Source organism: Petaurus breviceps, unplaced genomic scaffold (genome assembly GCF_028583685.1).
Source record: "Petaurus breviceps papuanus isolate PSGF00001 unplaced genomic scaffold, PetGlider_PUasm1.0 186, whole genome shotgun sequence".
Taxonomy (NCBI): Eukaryota; Metazoa; Chordata; class Mammalia; order Diprotodontia; family Petauridae; genus Petaurus; species Petaurus breviceps.
Window position 1 is genome coordinate 2,304,134 of NW_027185798.1, and position 18,392 is coordinate 2,322,525.

The window sequence follows — 18,392 nt, forward strand, 5'->3', positions numbered from 1 at the left end:
CCCTTGCAGCATCCCTCTTCACCCTGAGGCTGCTCATCTTTGCCCTTTTCCATCCAGCTACAGACCAGACCAGTTGGCCTAAACTGCTAGACTCACCAAGGTTTCCAGAGGTCATGGATGGAGAAAAGAACCTCAGGGCCCCATCCACTTAGACTTGTAGAGCTGGGCCAGTAGCTTCTCTGAGCTTCGCCATCTCAGGCTCCTTGGCTGGGTTACTGTCCATCTTTACAGTGTGAGTGGGGCTCCAGGCTCTGTCCTGGTGCTGCTTCTCTTTGGGGTGCAGTCTTCAGACGTGCAGCTCATATCTACATCTCCAGCTGTAATCTTGCTCCTGAATCTCAGACCTACTGAAAACGATCAAGCAAGAATTGGCTAAACCATAGCTATGTGCTAAGCTCTGGGGGTAAACTAGGAAAGCAGAACAGTCCCGGCTCTCTGGGGGTCCCCCTTCTAGTGGGGAGACCGCCACAAAGGAGGCTCCGGCTGAGAGTCCTTTGGGGGCAGCTGCAGAGCCAGTGATGATGCATCTCCAGGGCGTCCCCATTGGTGAAATGGCGCCTGCGGCTGATGCCAGACCCTTTGTTAGGGCCAGGGCCTTGGCTGATATCAGCCACTTTGTGTGTCTGTGTGTCTCCTAGGCATCTCAAACTTAATAGAACTGAAACAGCTCTTTACTTACCCTCTTCTCCAGACTTGCCTGCATCTGTTGAGGGCACCAGCATTCCTTCTGTTGCAGAGATTCACACATATCTGTCATCCTAGACTCCTGGCCCCTTCTGCCCCCGACACACAGCCACCCTGGCCTGACCTGGCCCCCCTGCTTGGTCTTCTTGCCTCCAGTTTTGCCCTGTAGAGGCGATCCCACACAGAGCTGCCAGAGGGACAGGGCTGACCGGGCATCCCCGTGGCCTCCTCTGCTTGGCCTCTGCCTCCCTCCATAGTCATCTCCTGCTGCACACTGGCCTGTAGCCGCTCCTTGCCTGGGCTTGGCTGCTTGGAGTGTTGGCTCTCTCCAGCTCAGTGCCCGTAGGTGCCACGTCATCTTCCCGCTGCTGCACAGCCCCAGGAAGCTAGGCTAACTCTTCTCTTCCGCTTCATAGTTGTTTGGGTTCATGGTATCTGCCCCATCTCAGCCTCAGCTCCTGCCTCTCCCTGTTCTCATGCTCTTTTTTTTTTTGGAGGGGGGAAGGTAGGGCAATTGGGGTTAAGTGACTTGGCTAAGGTCACACCGCTAGTGTTTATGTTAAGTGTCTGAGGCTGGATCTGAACTCAGGTCCTCCTAACTCTGTTCACTCCCTCTCTCCATTCTAATCCACCTGCCCAGCACTAGGGCCTGGCCTCGGGGCTTTGGCTTTTATGTGCCCGATTCCTAGGGCCTCTAATGAATTGAATTGACCTTTCTTCAGCACACTTTGTGTGTGACTTCATCCTGTTCTAGAAAATCTAGATGGGTCTGAAGAGTTCAAGGGATGAATCGTGATTTTTCCTCCTCTTTTCCTTTCCCCAACACATTTTCCATCACATCTTCCCTCTTCTTTCCCCTTTTCTCTTTCACGTTCAGATCTGTGCCCTTTTCTGTGCCTCCTGCCCCCTTTGTGCTGTCACTCTCCCTGGCCATCATTTCCTCCAGTTTCTGGTTCTCTTGCCTTTTGGATTCCCCTTCCTACACAGCTCCCTCCCCTCCCTGAGTGGGCCTTGGTCAAAGCTGAAGGCATCTCTAGGGCGCCTGTGACATGCCAGGCTTGGCCCTGGGCTTTTACATTGTGCTGGGAAAGAGTGTGTGTTTCTCCAGTGTAGGCTTCTCCTGACCTCCCTTTTTGGTGTTTCATAGATCATCAATTTTTACATGAATCTTCTGGTGGAGAGAAATAAAAAGCAGGGCTTGCCGACGCTTCACGCCTTCAGCACGTTCTTCTACCCCAAGCTGAGCTCTGGCGGTTACCAAGCAGTGAAGCGATGGACCAAAGGGGTGGAGCTCTTTGAACAGGACCTTGTTCTGGTGCCCATCCACCGCAGGGCGCACTGGAGCCTGGTGGTGAGCTGAGTTTATTTTTAAAAATCCATTGAGAGCATCCCCATAGCTGCTTTGGTCTGAATGTGTTGTGTATGATAGAAACCATTCCTGGCCACCCTGACGTGAGCCCACCACTGCTGGACACACATGCTCTCTTTCCTTCTGTGTCATGACGTAGAAAATGGCATCCTTCCCCATGAGGAATGTACAGCTGAATAGAAGGCAGGATTTGTGATGTACTTGAGGGGTTTCAAGTTTTCTTTCTTCCTTCAGAACCAAGGGAAGTTTTCCACTTTGGGTACAAGTAGGTCCAGGTAGTTTCTGGCTTTTGATGTGTGTTTTTCCTTTCCAGGTGATAGATATGAGGAAAAAGACTATTAAGTACCTGGATTCCATGGGACAAAAGGGCCACCGAATCTGTAACCTGATGCTGTAAGTAAAAACAGGCTGTCTGCCTTCTGGGCCAGAGGGGTGAAGGTGCCCGCTAAGTAGCGTGATCTCCTTACCAATTGAAGCCTCTTCAAGCCTCTTGGATGAAAAATGATTGAATATTTGGTTTCTACTTAAATCTCAGAACCATTGTCAAATACTGGCTTGTCTTTGTGTTGTGTGCTCACCCTAAGCCGTCATCAAAGCCCATCAGATCTGAATTAAATGTCTTTGGAATTAGAAAGTACAAAGTTTGGACTGTGGAGGGGTACCTCCTGCAGCTTTCCTTAGCTTTCTGATAAATAGCTGTGCGTCTCTTAGGCTTGCTCCAGGTCCCAGGCAATGCACAGATCAGCTTTTTTTCTCAGATGAGACATGTCTGGTTTAAGGCAGCGCACTCCTAGGGAATTATTTCATAGTTGAAAACAGGGAGGAGGTCGGCAGGTATCCCCACTGGTGGTTGTGGGCATCAGCCAGCACAATATGTCCGTTTCTGACACAGGATAAATTGTCTTGATGGTCACTCTGATGAGCTCTTGATAAGCATGGCTGGAACAGTGTCCTTAGAAAGCATCTCTCTGTACTCTGGTTTTTCTTAGAGCTAGAGGAAGAGATGTCCTTTGGTTATTTTTAGTTTTTATTCAGTATTTTATTTTACAAAATAAAATGTACATGTTACATGTAAAAATAATTTTTAAAAAATTCTTTAAATGTATTTATTTTTAGTTTTCAACATTCATTTCCACAAGATTTTAAGTTGTAGATTTTTTCCCCATCTCTCCCCCTAATTCCCCACCCCAAGATGGCGAGCATACTGAATACCCCTTCCCCCAGTCTGCCCTCTCTTGTATCCCCTCCATCTCCCTCTTACTTTCTTGTAGGGCAAGATGGACTTCTGTATCCTTTTGCGAAAACAGTTTTTTTAACATTTATTTTTGAAACTTTGTGTTCCAAATTCTCTCCCTCCCTCCTCACCCCCCTCATTGAGAAGGCAAGCAGTTTGATACAGGTTACACATGTGTAGTCATGCCAAACACCTCCATAATAGTCATGTTGTGAAAGAAAAAAAGAGACCAAAAACACCTCACGTAAAAAAAAGTCCGCTCCAGTCTGTGCAGACACCACATTTCTTGGGGCTGGACGGCATTTCTCATCACTCGCCCTTCAGACTTGTCTTGGGTGGTTGTGTTGCTGAGAATAGCTGAGTCCTTCCCAGTTGCTCAGCCCGCAGGAAAGCTCTCACTTTGTCCACAGGACATTTGCTTTGTGTCAGCTCATGTGAGTGAGACATTGGGGCTCTCTGCTCTGGGCCACCCACTCTCACCAGAACCTGGGCAAAGAAAGACAAGTCACCAAAGCCGCCCTCAGCACCCCCCTGTAATGTCGTGGCTGCCAGGGCCAGGCAGATGTCAGGGATGTGACCTTTTCCTGCCTTTGGACAGCCCTGACCCTTAGAAAGCACTAAGCTTCACTCCAGTCTCCAGTCCTTTGTCCCAGGTCTGCCCTGACCTGGGCGAGGCCGACTCCTTTCTCCATCACAGTCCTTCAGATGTTTGGAGATGGCTGTCTTTCCCTCCTTCCCCAGACTTACAAGTCATCCTTTCAGCTCATCCTGATTGCTCCATCTTAGATCCAGGCATGGAAGGGACCTGGCAGGCCTCTAGCCTATCCCCTGATCTGGGGCCTTGCCCAAGGTCTCCGGGGCAGTAATTATCAGAAGTGGGATTTGAACCCAGCCTTTGTACTGTTGTTCCCAGTCCTGTCACCATCTTCTTGGTGTACGACAGCCTGTCAGTGTCCCTTTTAAGGTGGGGTCTTTGGAGCTGCTGAAGGCTCTCTGGTAGGTCCCTTCTGCCTGGCCCAGCCACCAGGGAGCCAGGCCGGTTAAACCCACCTCAGATAAGAACACTGAGGTGCTGCCCCCGCCATGGGGTCCTCTCCCTCCAAGCCTCTGGTGCTGTGCACTCTCTTTGCTAGCGAAACCTGAGATTCAGTGAAGGTTTTTGGGTTAACTAAAACCCCTGATACTTTTATAAATGAACTCTTATCGAGATGCATACCCTCCACTGTGTCCTGGCAACTGATTTTGTTTCCCCTAAGGAGGGGACTTCACATTTAGCCCTGCTTTTTCCTGCATTAGCTTTGGGCCATCATTTCAGTCCAGTGGAATTGGCACTCCCTCCTCATCTTGTGTTAGCCACACATTTGAGAGGCACAGTTTTTATAAAAATGTCAGGATAGGGCTAAGGGCTGGAGACCTCACTCCCAGGTGACTTCGATCTGTCATTACTTTTTAGGTCCAAATGCACAGTCATGCAGGTTTGTGTTCTTCCAGAGCCTCAGTTTCCTCACCTGTGAAATGGGGATGATGCCTGTCAAGCCTCCTTCCTTCACAAAGTGTGTTGTGAGGCTTAAGTGAGAGATGTGTGAATGGTGCTTTTCTGACTTCTTATGGTGGTTGAGATGCTCTGTCACTCAAGAACTCTGCCTGGCTGAAAACCCAGACGCATCCATTGGCAGCACTGCTCTGACTGACCATACCGGTAACCAGGAGCTTGTTCTAGGGAGGTAGAGTCGTGGGGCCCTGTGGTCACACAATGGTGACCCACCTGACACATGAAGAAACCCTCTCAGCTTCCCCCAGGCCCTGCTGCTGCTGTGGTATCTGCCCTGAGGTTCATGATCCGGGCCCCTCACAGCTGCACCAACTGCTCCCGCCCTCGTTTGATATGCTGCTGTTCAGAGGCATCACGGTCTGGCATAGTCCTCCCTTGTGCCCCCTGGAATAGCTGCTCTGTTGTTGACCATTCACATTAGAGGGAGGCTTTCCCTCCACAAATCACTTTGTATGGATTTTGTATTTTGCAGATAAATATGTTTGAGACATCCCTCTTCCCCAGCTTCTCCTTCACACTCACCTTTTTCCTGAGAGTTGATCAACAGTCAGGATCTTAGCCTGGAGGAATACTATTGTTTGTCCCTGATGTCATTTACTTGTAATATTGAACATTTCTGAAACAAACTCCACGTTCAGCATACTCTTAGGGCCTAAGATGGAACCTGAAATAAAAGTAGTGGACCAGTCTGGATAGTAGGAGACAGATGGTCATAGATTCCTGGCCCTAGAGCTGGCAGGCATTGGCTGAAACAGTGCCCCCTACCTCTGGGCACCCCCATTTTAGTCCCTCAACAGGCATTTATCAAAGCTCTATTATCTGCCAGGCATTGGGTGAAGGCTCCGAGCATGACCGCAAAGGCTCAGTGAGATTGAGACCTAGTAGGTATCACAAGTGAGATCTGAATCCAGCTCCTCTTTCCACTGTTTCATGTTGATTTCCTCGGTGTCTGTTCGTCTTGGAGAGAGCAGTTTGAGCAAGTGGCAGGAATGGATGGTTCCAGCTGAGCTAGTGAGCTGTGGGTTACTCATTTAAGAAGTTGGCTAGTGAAAGGGAGAAGAGCTTTTCTTAAAGGGTAAGAGAGGGCCTGAGTTTGTCTCTAAACAGTGAGGGAGGGGCCAGTGAAAGAGACAAAGTGAAGGAAGGAGTGACTGCTGGCCCTGGCGTTGGGCGGCCCGGCTGTCTGTCTGAGCCGCCCGTCTGCATCATCTGTGCCTTGTGAGAAGAACAAGGTAAGAGCTCAGTGGGAAGCTTTGCTGCAGTCATCAGAGTGTAACATTTTTATCATAAGCATTGGCACTTGCATCAGCTTCCATGCTGAGTGCTTTGGATTGAAGGCTCTCATGACGTTGGCCCTTGGCATGGCCAGTTCACTGAAGGGCAAGAAGCATTTTAAACATTTTACTAGTGGAATATTTCTGTTGAAGAGTGTTGGTCTTGACGAGGCATTGTACTTTGTGGACACTGGACTTTATAGACATGGTATCCATTGCTAATTAATGCTTCCTCTTCGAATACCCATCTGTGCAGAACACAGGCTTACACCTAACAGCCTTTGGCAGTGAGTGGGCAGAACCCAGGGAGCCCAAGTTCCAAGCCCTACATAACTACATGAGTGACCTTGTGAGTTATTTGCCAGCCCAGACTCTAAATGGGTAAAATGAAGCAATTGGATTAGCTCCTGCATGTTATATAAGAGTCAAGTGAAAGACTTCATCCATCTGCACCTGGTGACCTCTGCAGCAAATGGAGAGTGCTAGACTGGGAAGTAGAAAGACGTGGGTTCAAATCCCATTTCTGATTGTGTGGCTATAGCCAAACCACTCAGTCCTCTGTGCCTCATTTCTGAAGTTGGGAATAATAGTTCGTACAGCACAGTTCTCATGAAGCTCACGTGAATGAGATAATATACGAGGGTCTTTGTAAATCAACATCCTGCGAAGTGCCTGGTGCGTGGTACGGCCTTGATAATCCTTGTTGAATTGCACAGTTGTGTGTTTTGGTCCATCTGTTTATGTGCCAGATGCCTCTATCTTGAGCATAAGTGCCATGAGGATAGGAACTGTGTTTTATTTCGACTTTGTTTCTCCCCTTTTGGCCTTCATTCAGCCCAGATGGTTTTGTCCTCCATAGTATTGAATCACCGTATAGAATCAGTATTGATTGAACTTAAAACAGTTGACTCAGATTGACACAAGATCCAGGGAAGGAAATGACCTGCATTTCGAGCCTTTTAATCTGTGTTGTAGGAAAGTGTATCTTGAGGACCAAGGGATCCTTGAGCCCTAATTGTCAGTATCTTTGGTTTCCCCTTTTTTCAAGTTGTGCGCAGTAACATCTCTGACCTGCCCTTTTCTCAGGACTTGGAGTGGGGGCATGACGTGGTTAAGGACATCCTCCTCCCTGCCTAGCAGACAGTGGCCTTCAGGAGGCCTCAGGGGTATCTTGTGACATGATGGTCACACAGCAGTACACAGCCGCTAGTAGTGTTCACACCGAGCATCCTATTAAAAGGGTGGTATCTGCTGATTCATTTCCAGGTCTTTGCTGGGTATTTGTGGTTGTTCTCTGGATTTCTCCCAGTTACATATAAATGTAAATTCATTTTGAGACGCCCTGGTGGTGTGCACACAATAGCCTGCTGTGAGATGATTGGTTTGGATCAGTTCATCCCTTCGTTATGTTGGCTTCTTTATTAGCTTTCTCTCAAGGCAGATAGATATTGCAGAAGCTTCAGCCCTTGGGTGCTGTCTTCAGTCACCACCTCTCCTCAGTGTCCACCAGGCAGGACAGGGATTCAGATAAGTTATTGTGGGCTTGGTTTTCCTGCTAGAGATCTGGACCAAATTAATCAGTGGCAGAAGAACTATTCCTTAGTACTATGTGCACCAAGTTATGTTTCCTCCTTCCCTTCAGGGTATTTTGTATTTGATGAGGTTTTTCTTCTATCTGGTGTCACAGCCCCATGTAGAATTATTCCCTTTGAAAATTTGTAATGAGGAATCGGTTTGAGGAAGATGGACCTGTTCAGATCATTGGACTGCGGTGCTCTTGGGATTGATCAGTGTTTCTTTGTCCTTGTTTTCAGCCGTTATCTACTAGAGGAAAGCAAGACCAAAAGAAACAGAGAGCTAAATCCTGCAGAATGGAGTCTGGAAAGTGCTAAGGCCTATGTAAGTGACCAGGCCTGGAAGGGCTCCCCTGGGTGGCCGGAGCTCTCCAGCACCCCCTGGAATTCTTATCTGTAAATTGGGAAGAGTGGTACTTGCCTAGGTTTGGAGGGAAGGGTTTTATATGATGCAAAGAGTTGGTGGGTTGCTAAGAGCAGCATCTGCCTGGGCCTGTCTTTTCCCCTCAGATCCCCAGAGTGCTTTGGGCCTAGGAAGGGCTGAGTAAGTGCCTCGGCATTCCTTCCTCCCATTGTGCCTTTGTCAGCAGCACTGGCACTTTGGTCATGCCCTGCCCCCTCCATTCAGCCAGCTCTTGATTATTCACAGAAGAATTAACCAAGTCCATTTGCTTTTTCATTTCCTTTAAAGGTGCATTTTAACTTCCTTATAGCCCTGTTCACTAAGTGGAAGGGAAGATGACCAACTGATTTGAGTAGTAGCTGTCTCCTTTTGAGCATGACAAGAAGTTTTCCTGAGGCCGGAAGCTGGAACTTTTGAGTGCAAACATATCATGTGACCCTGTGCATGTCACGGACTTGTTCTTTCTCCAGGCCTCGTGCCCACAGATGCTCCTGAGCTAACTGGGATGTTTCTTGTCCTGTTCCTGCTTTGCCAGATTTGGACATAATGCAGCATTTTAGTGATAGTTGGCCCAAACCCCAGCCCCTTTGGGGTAAATCAGGACGACAGAATGAAGCAGAGCCTGTAGAGAATGGTCCTTCACCTCTGAGGTGGCACATTGGAAAATGAGGCTTTGAGATTTTCTGCTCTGCCTTGGAGGTCGGGCCTATGGAAAGACGTTTAGAATGAATAATGTGCTCAGAGAGTTGTAGAGGGCAAGCATTGAAAAGGGGCCTGAGATGGGGAGCAGGTGGGCAGGACAGAAAGAGCACTGGTATGGAGTCAGAAGAGCCAAGAGCGATTCTGCTGGTACATTTGGCCACAATTGAGAGGCTTCCCTGGGTATGGAACCTCTGGCCTTTGAGACCAGTGTCACAGTCAGATGAGGTTGAAGCCAGTTGAGCATAATTTGTTAAATTATTTGTTAAATTTGTTAAATATAATTAATTAAAGCTTAACAAGAATCCTCTCCTGTCCCCTAGTTTCCCCTAGTTGGGAAAGGGCATTTCAGTCTGACCTCTCCAGCCCTAAGTTGGCTTCTCACTACCATGGGGGTTTCTGTGTAAACCTCATTAAGACTGTTAATGTGGTTGATATATCCCTGACGACCACCCCTGTTTTCTAGTGCTATTCTAAAGCCAGCATCCTCTGAAAAGGGTCTCTTCCAGCCCTGGAATGTAAGCCCCAGTGGTCCTTTACCTGATTATATTGCATTTCCACACTGCAGAAAGGGTGTCTTTTTATTTGCATGTTGTTTTATCCCTTTTCTTTGTTTTTAGGATATTCCTCAGCAGTCGAATGGAAGTGATTGTGGAATGTTTACTTGTAAATATGCAGATTATCTCTCTCAGGACAAGCCTGTCACCTTTACACAGGTTTGTGAAGCCTCAGGCCTCCCTCCACTATTCACCTCTCTGTCCTATTTCCTTGTCAGTATAGCTGTTGGTCACTGGATCTGAGCTGTCTGTCCTCAGGTTTTTCCTGGGCTTGGTCACTGGCAGAAAGATTTTATAGAGCCCAGATGGACACACGGGGGCACGTCTTTCCTACTACTGTTCATTTTTTTAAAATAAGTTTTTCTTGATGTTTTTCTGTTTCTTACATTACCGAAGTATCCCTTCCCCCTTCTCAAGAGTCATCCCACAGGATAAATGGTATTTTTTTAAGAGAAGATTAAAAAAAAGATTGCTATTCATGCTCAGCCTCAGAAAAAGCATGTGGGTAAATACAGATAATGGCTGGGAAGAATTTCTCCTGGATCTGAGAATTCTGAAGAACCAGGTGATGAGCCCCATGTGTGGGAAGCTTGTTCACTCTTCTGTCTCCTTTAGTTTGCTTAGGAATTAGGGCTGGGAGGGACCTTAGGAACCATCATTTTATAGATCAGGAGGGTGAAGCAGAGAGGCCCTCATGGGCTTGGAGTAAGATTGAACTTCCTCACAGAGGGAAAGGGAAATGGGCTGCCCTTGGCAGTGGTGGCCTCTCCTCACTGGACAACCACTTGTCAGGTATGAGGTAAAGAGAGGATGATTGTTTGTGCCTTGTGTGCCCTATCACCTCTTGAAGTCTCGGGATTCTCAGGCCCAGAGACAAATAACTTTCCCAGAAGCCCCCAGGTGGCTAGAGCTGGCATCTGAACTCACATCTTGTGGGACTCGATCCAGGCCTCTTTCCTCTGTTCTGGGGAGTGGGGAAGCACTTTGTGTATGGGAGGGGACCTTGGGATGGCATGCCAGCAGTTGTGGCAGGTACAGTTGGCATTGGTCTCAGGGGCATTCTGCCAGTCAGCGATGTGGATTTTTAGATGTGGTGACATCAGTTCAGCCACGTTTTGGATTAGCAAAAACCCTTTACTGCCCAGCTTTTCCAGATAACCAAAAGTGTAACCTTCTCCAGGCCTGGGGAGTTTATGATGAATTAACAGGTAGGGAGTTCCTCTAGGAGAAGAGGTTAACACGGGTAATGCAGTTTTCTTAGAATGATGGCATAAAGGCGTAAAGGATGCAGTGTCTCAGCGATGAAGTCACAGTGCTCGTCCCCACTTGTAATGAACGTATTGGGTGCTTCCTTACAGAATCAGATGCCTCACTTCCGGAGGAGGATGGTGTGGGAAATCCTTCATCAGCAGCTGCTCTGAGAACCCCGTGTTCCCTGCAGCTGCTCGGGATGCTCCCAGAAGCTGTCCCAGCATTGCTTCTGCAGCTTTGCAGGTACAGACTTGCCAGGCCTGCATGGAGGCATCTGGAGCCTCGGCCTGGGGGTACAGAAGACTGAGCTTCCGCCTGGAACTCTGTGCCCTCCTGCAGGATCCCCTGCTGGGCAGTCCCTATGACAACAAACACTAATTTAATGTGTGGTTAAAGAACATTTTTTTTTTCTTCAAGAATGTAGGAAATGCAGGGTTTACTCTGTGTGTATGTGTCTATGTGTGTGTATATATCTATATATAGAGAGTGTGTGTGTGTGTGTGTATTTGTGTTCAAGAAGTGGGCAGAGGCTATGCCTGCCCCCTCAAATGAAACTCTAGATTTACTTCTATGAATATTTATTTCTGAAAGGACTATTCCTTGAGCCACTCCCTCTAGCTGGGTCCTGAGGTAATAACCCTAGGAGAGGGGAGGGGTGGAAGTTTTAACTTATACAACAATGGCTGCTACCTTGGAGCTGGAGGGAGCTCTCTTCTCGAGGCCCCACAGAGATAGACAGACGGACAGATGTGCTTGGGTTCCAGCCTCGGCCTCAAACCCCGGGGGGCTTCTAGGCTGGCAGGCAGGCAGGCGGGTCCTCCCACCAGAGCCAAGTGTGATTGCAGCTGCTCTGTCTGTCCATCCCATCCCATCCCATCCCAGAACTCCTGCCTGCATAGTCACTCCCTTTCAGAACACTGACTTGATTTTATTACGGAGACTTTGTTTCCCTTTTCTGGAAAGGAAGAGACTTGGCTTGGCTCCTGTAACTGGATTTGTAATTACTGTGAACCCAAGATTGTCACTGCTGTCTTTCAGCTGATTGGGGAAAAGTCCCCAGGTTCTAAGAGATGTCGAGAATTGTTTATTTCAAGAGAGACTATCCAAGGTAAAGCTATTTTTCTCAAAGTTTCTTTTTTCTATATAAAACTAAAATTAAGTTTTGTACTTATTTGAATCTTTTTTTTTCCTGAGCTGAAATCTGTGAAAGAGCCTATTACAAGGCTGAGGTTGTTGCTGAATAATCTATTTTACATATGAAAGTTTGTATTTAACTTGTTTTTTTAAATTTAAAAGCATCCAGATATGCTGCTTCTACTTTCTGAAGAGTTGAAGGAATATTTGTCAGTATAAGGAAAGATCAAAACCCATTTGGCAGTATCTAGTGCCTGCTATGTGTCTTTCCCCGTGTAATAAAAGGCTGCCTGGCCAAGAGCCCTGGGAAATCTCTGCCGAAATGTTGTTTTTTAAATTTCCAGAACAGCTGGCTTTGGTGCCGAGAGATAGAAAGGAGGTGCCTGGTATGGCAATCTGGCGTCTAGTGTGAACTAGCCAGGAGATCGTGGGCTCAGCTGCCTTGCGTCAGCACACGCTGCTTGTGGCCTCTCTTCCCTGTGCCCTCTGGAGTGTGAGTAAGGATGCCCAGAATTCCTGGGGAAGGAAGAGAGGCCCAGCTGCATGGCTGACCGGCACCTCCTCAGTCCACACGCGTTCTAGCTGGATCGTGTTTTCTGGGTCTCCCATTTCTCTCGGCACAGATGGGGGACATTTCCCCTAGTTGGTTGTTGTTAAGTGTTGGGCCTGTCACACTCATTAGCTCCAGGTCTCAACTACTCAAACCTTTCCAGCCCCATTCTAAGTACAAATGGGCTCTTAAAATTTTTCTCCTAAATATATTTTTAAATACTAAATTTTATTGATGCTCTTTGTTCTATCACAGCTATTTCTGGAAACAGCCCCCACCCCCAAAGAATACAAACAGCTCTAAGCAAAGCCAACTCAGTGCCTGTATCTGATAGTGTAGATACCATTGTGTACCTGTATCCCCTCCCCCTCCCCAGAAGGGGCAGGAGACGCGTCTGTGCATCTACTCTCTGACCCAGAATGGAACCGCCGCTGAGTGCTGTTACTCAGCATTGAACTTTGTATCCCTTATTCTATTGTTGTATTTGTGTCCGTTGTTTGGTTTCTGCTATTTTGTGATGTCTCAGTTCGCAATGAATTCTTCAACAGCTACCATTCCTTGTGCTGTAAGTTTCTGTTTGTTAAACTATTCCCTGCCAATTGGTGTATTCTGTTTCCAGTTTTTTTGCTACCAAAAAAGTGTTGCTGTGAGACTTGGTCAGTGATGGGCCTCTTTTTTTTTTTTTTAAAACTGTTATTGACCTGCTGGGATCTCAGTGCTGGCATCCTTGGGTCAGCAGGTATGAGTAGTGACTGAGCTCATGGAATTCCAAATGATTTCCCAAAAACTTTGGACCAGTTCACAGTGTGCCTGTCTCCCTAGAGCCCCCAACGTCAATTATTTCTGTTTTTTGTCATCTCTGATCATTTCCTGGGTTGGAGATGAAGCTTCAGGGGTAGTTTTGCTTAGCATTTCTTGTATTAGTGATTTGGTGTAGTATTTAAGATTTTCCCAGCCCTGTGGGTTTGTTTATTCTTTTTACCATCCCAAGTTTCTCAAAAGATTTCTTGATGCCCTTCGCACACATGCACCCAGCCTCCTTTGTAACAAAGGGTTAATTATAGACAGCATGTGTACCATTCCGTACCCATAGGCCCCCTACTTCTTGCAGGGGCATTTCTCACTTCTGCAGTCACGCTTGATTATTACATTTACACAGAGTTCTTTCATTTTAATGTCCTTCCCATTTGTCCTCATAGGAATTACTTCTGCTCCCTTTCTTCCTCACTTCATAGGGACCTTTTCTCATTTCTCTGAATGCTCACATTTGCCTTTTCTTAGGGTGCAGTGAGAGTCCATTGCATTGACACATCACGGTTTCACCATTTCCAGCCCCTTGTTCCCATTCCCTGTCATCACAGAATGTCCTGCTGGGAGGCCCTTCCTTTTGTCTTTGACTACCTTGGGGTCGTTGCCTGGTAGTAAGATTTCCAGGTCAAGGGTATGTGCACATTTTAGTCACTTTTTCCTCCATGTAGTTCCAGATTGTTTCCTTTAATTGTTGGACCAATTCACACACCTGTCAGCTTCTGAAGGGAGTCTCCTGATAACCCTGGAAGTTCCCTCCCTTTCTCCTGTCCCAGGAGACCCTGCCTCCCTTCTCCAATGTACACTTCTGCCCTTTTACGTCAGAGCCCCTCTTGGGAACCAGCCATGTCAGAAAGATGGTCATTGGTGGAGGGGAGAGATTGTCCTTGGGGTGGCAGTGGGGCAATTGGAAAAGATCATCTGCTTCAGTTTAAGCAGAGGCCCCCATTTGCACTGTCCCTCCTGCCTTAGTAAAATCACAGGTGAAATGTAGCCAAACCAGACCGAAGTCTGAAGACAGCTTTTGTGAACTGGTCTGGGAAGCTTGCCTCCCCTCCCAGCATTGTCCCGATGGGAGAACATGCTCCGACTTCCCAGTGAGCTCTTGTTTGTGGGCACTGTCCCTCCTAGTCTTCCTCTAACACCTAGAAGGAAGGATGATAGATTCGGGGCCCTTTGAGGAGTGGTGTTATAACTGCCTCATCCAGTGTGGGAAGGTGTAGATCCACAGACAGGAGCAAGTTGGAAAGACCCCAGAAGTATTTGGGCAATAGCAGGAACTTTATGTTTTTAAAAACTCTTTGTTTTCAAAGCACCTTCATTTCCTAATATTCATTTCCTTTCCCTGCCCCCTCCCCCCATTCTGTAAAGCTAAGAATAATACAAAAGTGGGGGGAAGCCCAGAAAAATATGTACAATCATAGAAAGGAGGCTGGTGGGAGAAGCTGTGAGCAGCTAAGAGATGCCCTGCCTCTTCCCTTGGTAAAGCTTTTTCCCCATCACTTAAATCAGTTTCACACAACACTGATTTTTAGTATCAAATATTGACTACTCTGCAGGACTTTTACTAACAAATGCTGTTTAAAAATCCCCTCAGTTTTATACCCGACTCTGTACCTGCTTCTGACCCTGGGTGACCATGGATGGGTCTGTTGGAACCACAAAGTTCCTTATCTATAAATGTCACTCTTCACACCTACCTCCCTGGGTTGTTGTGAGGCTTACGAGATGGCTGATGTGATGAAATGGGGTGGGTGGACCCTGGGTGAATTTCTAGGGGACCTTAGACCACACACCCAGCGTGGACGGGTGGAGATCAATGTTGTTGGCAGGGTCTACATTTCTTTGTGGAAATATGGCCAGAGCTGAAGTCAGGACCCACATCCAGATCCCTGCTTCCTCTTTCAGTGACCTTACTGAGCTTCTCTGGGGCCCCCCATGTCCTCGTGTGTGTAATGGAGACTATAATTGAATTAGACTGCTCTGGAAGTTCTGGCCCTCTGTCCGGACTCTGTGGTCTCCCTCAGTGACTGCTCGGGGTCACAGTGGATAGAGGGCTGGACCAGGCTGAGAACTTGTACCTACCTCACAGGGCTGTTGTGAGGTTTAAATGCAAGAATGTGTAGAATGTTTGGCAAACTCTGTGAGCCATATTCATGTGTGGCCGGAGAAGCTGGCCCCTCCATTTGTCCATGTCCAGCCCATCTCCCCCAATTGCAAGAAATAAGAGCTTGTCCTCACTCCCTGCCCTTGAATCCCAGCCCCTTGGCTCTCCATGTGTCCCTCCTGCTGCCTGGCAGCCCTTTCCTCCTTTCAGATTCATGCTTACTTACAGTGGCTCCTCAGCACTCAGGCTCCCTTCTCTGACACCACCGCTCTGGTGCAGACCCTTGTCACTATGGCTGGTGGGTCTGCCTGCCTGTCCCTGCTCTAGGTAGCCCCTTCCTGAAATCTCTGGCTCCCTACTGTCTGCAGAAGCCAGGACAAAATGCCGTTTGACCTTTCGTAACCTAGTTTCCTCCTACCTTTGCTGCCTTCTTACACCCTGCTCCCCCACACAGACTCTTCAGTCCAGTACCACTGGCCTCTCCGTTCTGGGCATTCTCTCTGGCCATCCCTAGGCCTGGAACACTCCTCCACTTCTTTCAGGTCCCCACTGAAATCTTACCACCTACAGGGAGCCTTCCCTAACTGCACTTAATTCCAGTGCCTTCCCTGTTAATTATCTCCCTTATCCTGGAGAGAACTTTATACATGTTTCTGTGCATGTTGTTTCCTCCATTAGAATATAAGCTTCTTGAGGGCAACTTGCTACCTTTTGTATCCCTTGTGCTTAGCACAGAACCTGGCCCATAGCAGGTGCTTATTAAAAGCTGGCTGACCTGCTGCTCTTCTCAATGAAGTAGCTGTTTGTCAGGACTTAGATGAAGCATCTTGATGTGCTTTATTCCACCCACTTTCTCCTTCTCCCCTTAGAGCATGCTATGGCTCCCCCTCCCTCTCCTCCTTTGCATCTTCTCAGGGATTCTGACCATTCCACCCCCAAACTGCAGTCTCTCCCTCCCTGGGGGCTAAAATCCACCCCAAGCTCACATGCATCTCCTTGAGAAAAGTCGTTTTTGACTCTTTGTGGCTTCCACTTCCTCACTGCCAGTTTCCCAACTTTTTGCAACCTGACTTCTCTTTCCTCCTTGAAACTTTCTCCCCAAAGTCACCAATTAGCCAATGCAGGACTGTTTCCCCACCCCAGATTTTCTTACGGCATTTGTAACTCAGCTGTCCCTTCACCATTCTCCCTCAAGTTGACTCCTTGGAGGACTTGGGCCACTCAGAGCTGGAACTCCCAGCAGAGGCTGAGCTTCCCAGAGTAAAGGGGCAAGCACAGGGTCAGCAGGAGTCTCCCAACCCACCTGGCTCCACCGCTGCTGCCCCTGTCACTCGACTCCCCACCTCCTGCCTCATCACACCCCCTCAGGTGCCAGAAGCACGTTGTCTCTGATCTACCCTCTCAGGGCCACCAGCTCTCACCTACACCATGTGCTAGTCTCCATTTTCCCATGTAGCCTCACAGCTGCCAGAAGTCTAGCCACATCTTTAGTGCCTTCACATTGCCTCCATGGCAAAACACAGCATTCTCAGCCCAGCATAGCACGTCCCACCCTGTCTGATTCCAGTCTACCTCTCCCCTCTTCCACACGGCCCTCGCCTGCAGTCTCCTTTGCTCCTACTTATACTGATGGAACCAAAGGCAGTCACAGAATCCTGCTCGTTGGGTCTACTGTAAAGTGACGCTAGCCAATCTCAGCTGGGCATTCACTACAGCAAGGCAGTTCACTGTTCTCTTTCCCTAGCCTCTGTCGAGGGCCTCCCCCCCCACCCCCCATCCCTGCTCTAATCTTCATTCTCTCTAGTTGGCTCCTTCCCCTAGATCTGACCCCGTTACCCTGTGCTCAGGAAACTCCACTGGCTCCCTATTGTACATTGTCGGTCATCCAACTCTGTGACTCTGGACTATCGTCCATGGGGTCTTGCCATTTCCTCCTCCTTCTGTCAGGTGATCAGAAGTTAAATGATCTTCCTGACTCCTGGCCCAGTGCTCTGCCCACTGAGCCACCAGCTGCCTCCCTCTCACCTCCACAGCCTACCCTGGCCTGCTTTTTCATTCTTCTTCCTTCCCCTTCCCCCTCCATACATTCCACAATCTACTCATACCCTCCCATTTGCACTGGCTGTTCCCCATGCTTGGAATGCTGAGCCTCTCATCTCATCATTCTAGACTGCTTGGTACAGCCACTGCCAGAGGCCAGGGCCTCCCAGCGCCGGCGTCTGCTCTGTATTTTATGTGTACTCTACATGGATGTCTTCCTCATTAGAATGTAAGCCCCGTGAGGGCAAGGGCTGGTTTTTGTCGTCACCAGCATCTCGTGTGAGTGCCTGGCACATAGTAAGCGCTTAATAAATGAACGACTGTTAACCAAACGGTCTCTCTTGCTTTGACCAAGCGACACCGTCTCCCACATCTGGACATCCTGCCTCCTCTTTACCTGTTGGAAGCCTCTAGGTGTTGCTTCCCCTATGAAGGCTCTTGTTCACCAGCAATTCACTAACAGCTCCCAACTCAGTGTTACCATCAGATGCCACATCCGAGACAATCCCACAGAGAAGAGGTCCAGTGTGGGCATTGACCTCTGTTGGGTGTATGGGTTTTCCCAGCAGCCTCCCTGCTGTCATGGCCACTCTCATCCCCACTCCCAGCTTTTTCCTAGCTCTCCGCAGTCTGCACTAGAGGGGTGGCAGTGTCAGGAGAAAAGGGGGGGCGGCATTTAACTGGCCTTGACCGCAGATGTCAGAAAGGCAAGTCCTGTTTTTTCAGTGTGTCTATTATCGTCACAGCTGGAGGACAGAACCTGTGTTCTACACTCCTAAGTGCCACAGACTAGGGGTTTGTTCTCTACACAACCTATTGGTCTTCAGTGAATATTTGTTGTTGAATGAAAGATAACACTTGAGATATACTTCTTCCTGGGTGTTAATCCTAAAAGTCACCATTATTTTGTTCTCTCACGTCCCTTCCTCCCCAGCAACAATCCATCCTCCCTACATGTCCTCCACCCCCCCCCCCCCCCCCCCAGTCTTCCTCCCAAGGTTCTCTGGGGTCCAGACACTGTGACCTCCATCCTGGGAGTTTCTCATGCCCACAGATGCTCTGAGAAGTATCCCTTGGCTGAAGCCAGGCTGAAAATAAATGAGATCATGACTAAGTTGGACTCTTGTTAGCTGGATATATTTCTTTTTTTTTTTTTT

At 48.2% G+C, this 18,392-nt stretch overlaps 1 protein-coding gene across 2 annotated transcripts in view; it reads left to right on the forward strand.

Annotated features, from left to right (window-relative positions):
- Nucleotides 1–12,832, forward strand: part of SENP2 (SUMO specific peptidase 2) — a 38,674-nt gene extending 25,842 nt beyond the window's left edge. The window contains exons 13-18 of one of the 2 annotated variants that reach the window (XR_011168592.1): nt 1,832–2,035; nt 2,367–2,446; nt 7,928–8,012; nt 9,410–9,505; nt 10,705–11,705; nt 12,537–12,832. Coding sequence is in view for 1 of the 2 variants with exons in the window: in XM_069089364.1 (XP_068945465.1) it covers nt 1,832–2,035; nt 2,367–2,446; nt 7,928–8,012; nt 9,410–9,505; nt 10,705–10,767 (528 nt within the window). In the remaining variant the exon portion in view is untranslated. Of the gene's footprint in view, nt 1–1,831; nt 2,036–2,366; nt 2,447–7,927; nt 8,013–9,409; nt 9,506–10,704 lie in introns of both variants that reach the window. The other variant, XM_069089364.1, reaches the window with a different exon arrangement.
- The last annotated feature ends 5,560 nt before the right edge of the window (nt 12,833–18,392 follow it).